Raw genomic sequence first — 10,497 nt, forward strand, 5'->3', positions numbered from 1 at the left:
TACCTTTAAACTAGATATAGCCACACTAATTCCAACATACTGCAGCTGTCTTAAGAAAATATATGAGGAAAACTGGAAATGGTAAGCATGCAGGTTTATAAAGTGCAGTGTAGATTAGAACATAAATGATGACACATTGACACTGATGCTGTAATGTAACAGATATTCACAAATGTGAAGGTAGCGCAACAGGTATTCACATCACAATGTTGGTGAGCGTCATTAAGAGGAGCAAATAGTGATCACAAGGGGGTTCCACTGTACCTCAAGCCTGTAGGCTGGTAATTCCCATTGACAATGAATGACAATTGACATCATATGTGGACGAGCGGTATTTTTGTCCTACACAAACATTGCATTCCCATTGACAATGAATGGAGAATGCAGGGTAGTGAATGACATGCCTGTTGCAAGTCATTGCAGGACTGGTAACGGGTAGAAGGAAACGTCTAACTCGACAGTTTAAGCCTTTTATTAAAAAGGTGGAGGGTGCTGCAGTGCCTTTATTCACCACAGTGGTGTCAGTTTAAAGCTGCACTCAACATGCAACATATACCGGTACTGTCTCTGTCGGGTGGAAACCTCATGTCCAAAATCAGCAAAAATAGCAGTTCTATACAAGCTCAAAATGCATTGATTTGCGCCGCGTTTTGAACTTGTGGATCTGCTACTTTAAAATGTTTTTTTTTTTTTGGCTTTCGCCTTTATGTTATTTTTTTTTATGGAGGGACAGACAGTAGGCTGACAGGAAATGGAGAAGGCCGCACGACTCTTAGCCACGATGCCAAAAATGTGGTTAAAAAGGGACAGCAAACCAACGTTTTGATGGAAGCGTTGGTTTCCTGTACCTTTTCAAATGCATCGTGTGTGCGGCCTCCTCCTCCTCAAAGCGGCACTACCGTATATCTTTTTTTTATGAACATATGGTCATGTATCTGCATGGTAGAGCAATAAGAGCATGTTATTATAACTTTTTTCAATTGTGGCGTTTGTATTTGGTCTCCCTGCTCCTCTATCGAGACATTTAGATCCTGTGTCTATAAGGTAAGACATGACCTTTGACCTGATCCTGTGTATTGACACGATTCTTTTTTTACCTGAAGGTCGATATTAAATGTGTCGCCTCACCTGATCAAGCAGAAGCAAGAAAATGAAAGTGTGCATAGGCTACTGTAGCTTTAACATATAGTTTAACATACAGTACTGGTTCTAAAGTTTAATTTAGCCCACTATTTAGGCATTTAGCAGATGAAGGGCCACACATGAATCCCACAGTGTAATGACTTTGGGACCCAGTTTTAAAGCTATATACGCCTGCTTAGACTATATATCACATGCCCATCAGAATCCTCTCTTTCGCCACGTGCACACACCCTGCTTACACGCCTCACAGTGGGACGCCTCATGGGGGCCGTCGGGCGCTCTTTTGAAGTGCTTCTTGTACTCCTTTTTGGCCGGCACGTCGTCGTAGTACTCGACCCCGATCTTCTCCATCAGGTGATCCAGGAGGACGTTGATGTCGGCGGGGGAAAAGCGCGCCTCCTCCATCGGAGCGTCGCTGCACTGCTTGCAGTTCTGGCGCAGAGGCCTCACCTTGACGGTTCCCTGGCGGCCCGTCAGGTGAATGTGGAACACCACCATGGCCCGGCCCGACGGCCAACTTCTCCTGCATTTGGAGCAGCTGAATCTTTTTAAGAGAGAGGGCGTGGTGGGTCAATGCATTTGTTGTTGTTGTTGTTATTGTTGTTGTTTTATTGATTCATGTTTTTATCCAGTGGTTGCCAAACTGGGGGTCGGGACCCCCACATTATTTTTATTTTTTTTGGGGGGGGGGGGCAATTAATACCAAATTGGCCAAATTGTGTTTGCCATGTTTATCTGTGGAGCCCAGTAAAACTTGAATGCCTACAAGTGTTTGTCAGGGTGGGGGTCCTCAGTTCAAATATGCTTATTTTGGGGAGTCGCATCCTGAAACATTTGGGAACTCTTATCTTTATTGACAAAAATGCATATTATGAGTTATGACCATGCTGTACATCAGGGGTGCCCAAAAAGGTAGATCGTGATCTACCAGTAGATCACAGGGGCCTGCCTCAAAACCCACAATGCAATACTTTGTTTTCGACAAATTACGAACGCCACGTGCTGAAAGTGTATACCACCATAACACCTGGATTGTTAGTTTAACCGCAGCAGCCTTGCATCTTTATTGTTGGCATTTCTTAAAAATAGGGGAACATTCGGCAAAAAACAACATTCATCAGTCATCCAAAATGGAAGAACAAGAAACCGGCATTGAAGGAAATGAAGGACACATGAAGTGAAACTATGCAAATATTAATATTCCATTACATGGGTGTTGTGTTATTAAAATATTTATTCAAAGTGAGTGGCATATTCAAAGAGGGTGCATAATGCAATTCATGCATGCATGCACACACTCACACACACACTATAACTGATCTAACCTAATGGATAGATGTCTAATGTTAAACCTAACCCTAAGCATAAAAACTTGGGGACACCAATTTTTGTGTTCATATTTGACATGCACTCGGGCCTGTCTAAGGTGCACTCGCGCACGCACGCACGCACACACACACAGACACACTCCAAAGCCCCAACAGGTAGATTTTTAAACTATTTTCAGCAAAGGGATAATATAGTTTTTGGTGGGTAGATCTTGTTCTGCTGGTCATTTAGCAAGTAGCTCTCAAGTAAAAAAAGTGTGGGCACCCCTGCTGTACATATTGTAACATTTAACATTCAACTTACTAGACAAGTAAAACAAAGAAGCTGAGTGTCATTGCAGTGCAGGACAGGACACACACACACACACACACACACACACACACACGCACGCACACACACACACACACGCACACACGCACACACACACACACACACACACGCACACACACACATGCACACGCAGTTTTCTAATATTCTTTGAGGTTATATACAGAGGTGGACATTTACTTAGTAAATCTGTTCTTAAGTAGAAATGTTGTACTTAAGTACAGTACTTAAGTAGAAATGCTGTACTTAAGTACAGTAGGCTACATCAAGTACATTTAGTAAATCCACCTCTGGTTATATACATATACTTCACATAAGAACGTACAATTGTACATATAGGCCACTGACCTTGCAAATGCACCCTTTTGACATTGTTTCCAGCAAAAACGTGGTTTGTTCGGCACAATACTGTCGTCAAACTCCAAACGCCAAGAGTCACCTCGGTTGATCTTTGCAGCCTTTGCCTGGAAAATGCGCATCCAATCCGCTGACATGATTAGATTGACAGATAAATATAAAGTAAAGTAGGCTATTGTGTAACTTCTCCAGGTGTGTGTGGGTGTGTGCTGTCTGCAGTTACTGCATCTTATTATAAGCACATATCAGGACCTCCTCAGGCAGTGCACTGTTGCCTCGATTTTGTGAGAGAAATAAGCAACCAGGTCTATGAAAACAAGCCCAAAAAAGCCCATAGAAATGTGATTCCATCACCTGCAGGGGTCAATGGGTCATGCTACAAACAGACGAGTTGTGCTACAGACAGACAGCCCTTCATTGGTGCGATGTGCATCGCTCAAAAACCCACAACCACAAATATTTACAAGCAACGTACTTTACGGTCACTGTCATCAGGTCAAAGGGAGAGAATGTGATTGCCCCACCTCTTTACTCCCCCCCCCCCCCCTTTGTTTTCCCAGTTTATTTCTATTCCAACAATACCCAGATTTAATTATGTTTGAGATATATCATTGCTGAAGTCATTGTTGTATTTTGAATGAATGTATGCAGGACCCAAATGGAAACAAGACCGCAAGGTCTTTCTTCTGTGCTATCCTTTTGGACCATTTGTGTGACTGTACCCCCTGTACTGTTTGCATTTTATTGTCTAATCAATCAATCAATCAATCAATCAATCAATCAAAAATGAGGAAAAACAAGCCCAAAGTTGCTTATAATAAGCAGCCCTGGCAACACTGGACAGGGTGTGAGTGGTTGTGTTTTGGGGAAAATGAAACTAATAGATTTCCATAATATTTCTGTTTCAGTTCATGCTAGCAGTTTCTTTTCTCCTGCTCTCTCTGCATCATAAATTATATTGCTGATAACGTCAGTAGATTAGACATTTGTCATGGGTTGAATCAATATTTACAAGGCTATTATTATTATAATGAATAAAGATATGAATTATTTCTGTGATTGTGTGAGCAATTTACATTTTCACCTATTAGGCTATATTAGTTTTAAAATAAAGATGAAGATAGTGTTTTCATGTTTTAATGCCCTTCTTGGTGAAAAAAGAAAGAAAGGAAGAAACAAACAAACAAACAAACAAAAGGTTGCTCTTGAGTAGCCCTATTTGACTCAAAGGGGAAAATAAACCTAAAAACAGTTCAACTTGTTGCATGGCAACAGCATCTGTAATAACAACCTGTACTCTGTTATATTTTTGATTCTAGGTTCATGGGTAACAGGAAGGGTGGGCACCAAAACATTCTGGGCACTAGGGAAAACTGGGCACCGAAAGAGTGGGTACTGGGGAAATGTGGGCACCAAAACAGAGTGGGCACCAGGCCTTGGAAACTAGGGTGGGCACCACATACCCAGTAGTCTTCGCCACAATTACAATAATAATTTCCACTGGTTGCATTGACATTTCTCAATGTTTAATCCATTGCTGGCTGTCTGAATTAAAATAATAATAATAATTTAAAAAAGTCATTACGATTTTGATATAGGCTACTATTACTTAGTTATAGCTACTTAAAAAAAAGCTCATGTCATAGTAATGTCTTATTTGCAGATCATACAGCTGAAGGACATGAATGATTTATGCAACCTTTTCAATGAAGTATATGTTAATGTTGAGCAGCGTTTGTATTTGTAACTTAAAAGAAAATATCGGCCCTAAAAAGGTTTATTATTTATATTTAAAAACAAAACAAAAAACGTCACAGAGACATCTTCACATCTTATTTTGAAAAACAGAAATGACGACACAGCGTCGCCATGGTAGCAAATAATACAAGTCTGCATCTGCAGAGACGATGAGCTAACGTTAGCTAATAGCTATATTCTTGTTATTATTACTTCATGAATTTGTGCTGATTCCAAATCTTCTTTAGCAAGCTATGGAGGGCGGAGACACCGGGGGAAACACGTACCTTATACGACCTAATTACCACAACAAGTAAGCTGTTCAAAGTACTCAGCCTGCTTGTAATGCTATCATGCTAATGAAGAAGCTAATGTTCCATTCACACAGTTTAAATACTGTCTGTCGTTAATGCATCCCAGGCCTGAACATATCTATGTCAAGGATAGTTTGACAGATAGGAATAGGATATGTCACAACGTTAGGATTTTAAAGTGTGTGTGTGTGTGTGTGTGTGTGTGTGTGTGTGTGTGTGTGTGTGTGTGTGTGTGTGTGTGTGTGTGTGTGTGTGTGTGTCAGGTTTAAACCTGCCATTGTGAAGGAGTGTATTGGTGAAATCCTGCGTGAGCAGCTCACTGGGCTGCAGTATGACCCAGACGAGGTTCCAGGGCTGTCCCGAACCCTGGCAGACAGCATCAAGAACAAACTGAAGAGTGAGATATAGCCTACCACACATTTCCTCTCTCTCACTCTCTTCCCTACCTTCCTTCAAAACTGCCATAAAAAAAGCACTGCACTTGTCTGCAATTTGCAACTACTGTAGACCTAGACAAGTATGGGGCCCTGACAAAGGCTTTTACAGCCAAAACGCGTAGGTCTGTCTTTTTAATGCTCTTTGCCGAGATGCCACTTCAATAAAGGCTTTTTTACTTGACTGTAGCAGAATGTCTTGGAGTGGACCTCTTTTTGTATTTTCATTATCGAACCCTCGCCAACGAGCACCTGTTCACAGTTTGTCCTTGATACCCAGGCTTTAATTTCCGTCGGCGCAAAAAATGAAACGGTTTGTATACCACCAGCACGGACCACGGCAGCGCTTCTCCTTTCTATTCAACGTTTAGACCTAAAGACAAGTCTTCTACTTCTAGCTTGCCACCAGAAATTAACCCCCCTTTCCCACTATTTCTTCTGTAAATATACTTTTATTGCTTCTATTATTGATGATTTGTTTATTGTGTTGTTACGTCTTTTGTGTTATCCTTTTAGCATTGCTGTATAACTGTACCACTGTAGTTCTTTCAAACGGCCATCATCACAGTGTCATCTGTTCTCTTCTCATCACAGGTGTGGGCCTTGACAGATACAAGCTTGTGGTACAAGTGGCCATCGGAGAGCAACGAGGTCAGGGAGTCAAGTAAGTGAAGTGACTGCTATCAGACGAGTGTCATTAAACTGTCAGAGCCATGTATGTGAATTATGCTGTAATGTATTCCTGTAAATATTGTCGTGTCTTGTTGAGAATCGGGAGTGACCGACAAGTCACAATGAGGATGTATGCCTGTGAGAAAAAGAAAAGAAGTGTACTATTACTACATATAAATGATTGGAAAAGACTGGATAGTCACCAAAGCACTCTCTGTTTTTACTCACCACCGCTCAACGTTATTTCAGCTCCGGTGGTCACCTCACCACCGAAATTCCAGACTATGAATAGGCCTTAAGTGTTTGACTGTACTCTGACCATAAAGGTGATCACACAGACTAACTTGGTGTTGATTTGATCTGCCCCAACTCACGCCAGGAAAATGTCCCCCACAGCTTAACAGAGCCACACTTGAGCAGGGGTCAATGAAGCATTCAGGCCTACACTGTTCTCTCGGTGGACCCACGTGTAGTTTAATTGTGTCATACAGGACACCTATATTATGGAATCATTCTACATTCCTTATGCTTTTCTCTTATTTTTTTCTTTTTCCTTTGTCACCTGTCTAATGTGTCTGGTCGCACATTTTTATGTAATTTGACACAATGTCGGAATCAAAATATATGCTTCCTTTTATTTCACCAGGATGTCCTCGAGATGTTTCTGGGATGCCGATACTGACAGCTATGCAGAAGACATTTTCATGAACGTAAGGATTCAAGATTTCTATTTTGTTACACCTCGTATACGAGTACACACACGAGTACAATCCTTTAGTTTCAGGTCCTCAACATTGTAGGAACAATAACAAAATAATGTGTCTGTGTGTACGACGTACATTTATGTGTGCATACTGTAGGTTTGTGTCAGCAAACTTGGTATACTACAGTTACAGTCTCGGGTGCCTGTGTGGCGACAAGTCTATAGTGGCAAATTGTTCATAAAGCTGTTTGTCTGGTTGACTCTGAAGTATCTGTTTGGGAGCCTACTGGTACGGGTTTTGACGATGCAGAACTGTTTTCCATATAGCATCTCTGAAACAGTCCATGGCTGTCATTAACTGTTCGATGAATTGAGTAGCCTACATAAGGACCGCTATGGAAACACAGCCATAGGCTTCCTTGCGTTCAATCAATCAATCAATAATGCTAGAGTCTGTGATAATGCCAGAGGCACCTTTCAAGTTGTCTGTTCAACTGGATGAAATAATTTTGAATGACTCATTGATCGATTTTGCTTTGCCTCCACAGGACAGTTTGTTCTGCATGGCGGCTGCTTTCGGATGCTACTATTACTGAGGAACAAAAGGACAGTGAGATGACAGAGTTGTCTTTCTGGTGACGATTACAGGATGCCTAATGATGCTGCTCAAAGGCCAGCAACTTCCATTATTAATCGTTTCCATTTGATCGTAAACATTTTGTAATGACGCTGAGGTAGAGCAGGTCGTCCAGTGATCCCTGGGTTGGCGGTTTGAATCTGGGCTCCTCCTGTCCACATGTCGAAGTGTCCTTGGGCAAGACACTGAACCCTACATTGCCTCCAATGAGTTGGTCGTGTGAGCTTTCCACCATTGGTGTGTGAATGTGGGAAGTGAGGACGCTGGCGTCGACTGTTCGCTGCTTCACCTCACAATGTATGAATAAATGAACCATTGTAAAGCACTTGGAAAAGCGCTATAAAAATGCAATTCATTATTTAATACATGGGACTTTGTGACAATGAGCTGTTGTACACATAATATGCGACTGTAATGAAGATTTACATTTTGATTAAACAATTTGTATTTACAGTATCTAGAATGTTCCTGTCATGCTTGTAATGTATCCATTAGTCCTGCATTGTGTTCATGCTTGTATCTACCACTGTATTGTTGCACATGTGTACACCACCAGAGAACATGTTTATCTCCAATGTATACGTACTAGGTACCCGTTAAGGTTTCCCTGTGGGTTAGTGTTGTACATTAAGATATTGTTATTGAAACATGGAGCTCAACATAATGTCATCAACAAAAAATTAAATTACAATTATTTTAACTACAGCCTATTTTCAACTGACACTGTGGCATAGGCCTACACCCAATCTGGGAACCAGCTGCAAAAGAAAAATCACACCTGTGTGCAGCGAGGCGTGCTTACGGTATATATAAATGTCTAACTCATATTGCTATGATTAGGTGATGGTAATGGTGATGTAAAACAAACCGGACAAAACAAACATTAGGTCTACATTCTCTGTATTGTTAATGGCATTTAATGTTTGTTAGGGACAATATGACGTGAATTTCCCTTCATTGTCAATGGTGTTTTTAATGTTTGTTTAACTAAAAACAAACATTAAACCTGGGGCTAGCGCCCCTCAAAGAAGAATTCAGACTCAGCTGGCTCTGAGCCGCTACTGCTACAGTATAGGCTATGTAGGCTACATGATGTTTAGACATGAAAGCTGAAAGGTGCATGAGTATAGCAGCGGTAGGCCTACTGATTATAATATAGACTTAAGTACAAGAAGAGTATCAGCGTGAGGTCGCCTACATCAGCGGTTCCCAAAGTGGGCCGGGTCTTGGGGACCCCCAGGGGTCCTTGAGGCAGTAAGATAAATCTTCTCTTATGGGGGTCCCTGGTAGGCCTATGCCTTTTCTAATGGGGGTCCGCGGGCTAATGAGTATCAATTTGGGGGTCTTTGACATGAAAAGGTTTGGGAACAACCACTGGCCTACATAACGTGACTGTACAGTAGTGGAAGAGAAGGATGGAATACAAACCGTTGACTGTGAAAAGAGTACCTTGATATGTTGTTACATAGCGACACTCACTGGCCATCTAGGGGAATTACGTCTTGTTTTTTACCCTAAATAGGAGACTCACTCAGGCTGTGTGGATTGGAACATACAGTTTCCACTTTATGGTTATTTTATGTACATTTGAAATACATATCCGAACACAAACAAAAAAAATCCAGCTGTTGACAAGTTCGCACTGTAATAATAAAAGGTTTAGAACCACCGGCATAAAAAGACTAGGTCTCGCTGTATTGCTCAGGCTGCACTGCAGTGTCTATTCACGGGCGCGAACCCACTACTGAGCGGCACGGGGGCTTTGACCTGCTCCGTTTCCGGCCTGGGCCGGTTCACCCCTCCTTAGACAACCTGGTGGTCCCGGGCTCCCCCGGGAGCTCCATATCGATACCGAACTTAGTGCGGACACCTGATCGACATAGTCCACTGCAGCTCAGAACTCCTGAGCTCAAACGATCCGCCAGCCTCAGCCTCCCGGTAGCTTGGATTACAGGCGCACGCCACTGCGCCCGGCAAGAAACAGAGACACTCATAGGGCTTTTAACTTTGAGAGCCATTACGTCATTCATTGGCGATACTGCGCTCGTCACTGCCATCTAGTGGTGGTGTTAAACTGCTGCGGGTTTGGAAACAAAGTGGTGTGGAAATAATAATAATAATAAACTTTATTTATATAGCACCTTTTTTGACAGTGTCACAAAGTGCTTAACAATATAATTAAACAACAGTGTTACATAACAATCAATAACAATAAAACAGCAGGCAGAATAAAATGACATTATCAAGGGAATTAAAAGCAAACGGTTTAAAAAGGCTTTCCTATAAAAGTGGGTCTTTAATTTAGTTTTAAAAAATAGCCAAGGAGCTAATAGACCTCAGGCCAGATGGCAGGCTATTCCAGAGCCTGGGAGCCCTGCTTGAAAAGGCCCTATCCCCCTTTGTCACCATTTTTGTTTTAGATACCTCTAGTAGGGCTAAGGTAGAGGACCTTAATTGGCGGACAGGCTGGTGGGGTTTAATAAGATCAAGGTATTGCGGTGCCAGGCCATTCTGAGCTTTACAAGTCAGTATTAAAATCTTAAAATCAATTCTAAAATGTACAGGGAGCCAGTGAAGTGAGGCCAGTACCGGGGTGATATGTTCAGATTTTCTTGTTCCAGTGATGAGTCTTGCGGCTGCGTAGGCGGTGTATGGATCCTTTGCTGAGTGATGAATAGAGGGCGTTACAGTAGTCCAAACGGGATGAAATGAGTGCATTGACGGGGGTAGAAAGGACTGGTCGGATTCTATATATGTTGCGTAAATGAAAAAACAAGTTCGAACCACAAGACAGAGGTCAGAGTCCAGTAGTACACCCATATTTTTGGATACTGGTGTGGGAAA

General features: G+C 41.9%; 2 protein-coding genes across 3 annotated transcripts; one reads left to right on the forward strand and one right to left on the reverse strand.

Annotated features, from left to right (window-relative positions):
- Positions 1 to 1,207: 1,207 nt before the first annotated feature.
- On the reverse strand, positions 1,208 to 3,391 carry LOC310859848 (receptor-transporting protein 2-like). Its single transcript, XM_083766615.1, has 2 exons — positions 3,148 to 3,391; positions 1,208 to 1,687 (listed from the first exon to the last, which is right to left on the reverse strand). Exons 1-2 carry the CDS (start codon positions 3,291 to 3,293, stop codon positions 1,342 to 1,344), a joined length of 492 nt encoding a protein of 163 aa, XP_083622741.1. The 5' UTR covers positions 3,294 to 3,391; the 3' UTR covers positions 1,208 to 1,341.
- A 1,649-nt stretch (positions 3,392 to 5,040) lies between these two features.
- On the forward strand, positions 5,041 to 8,109 carry LOC310859849 (dynein light chain Tctex-type protein 2B-like). 2 transcript variants are annotated; one of them, XR_014569342.1, is made up of 6 exons: positions 5,041 to 5,206; positions 5,471 to 5,604; positions 6,236 to 6,305; positions 6,960 to 7,023; positions 7,565 to 7,725; positions 7,822 to 8,109. XR_014569342.1 is itself a non-coding variant. In XM_083766616.1 (5 exons), the coding sequence occupies exons 1-5, from the start codon at positions 5,148 to 5,150 to the stop codon at positions 7,610 to 7,612; spliced, it is 375 nt and encodes a 124-aa protein (XP_083622742.1). In that variant the 5' UTR covers positions 5,041 to 5,147; the 3' UTR covers positions 7,613 to 8,109. The 2 variants fall into 2 exon arrangements, 1 of the variants encoding a protein (XP_083622742.1); XM_083766616.1 differs by having other exon boundaries at positions 7,565 to 8,109.
- The last annotated feature ends 2,388 nt before the right edge of the window (positions 8,110 to 10,497 follow it).

The sequence above is a fragment of the Protomyctophum parallelum genome (genome assembly GCF_964188405.1).
Source record: "Protomyctophum parallelum genome assembly, chromosome: 6".
NCBI classification, from domain to species: Eukaryota; Metazoa; Chordata; class Actinopteri; order Myctophiformes; family Myctophidae; genus Protomyctophum; species Protomyctophum parallelum.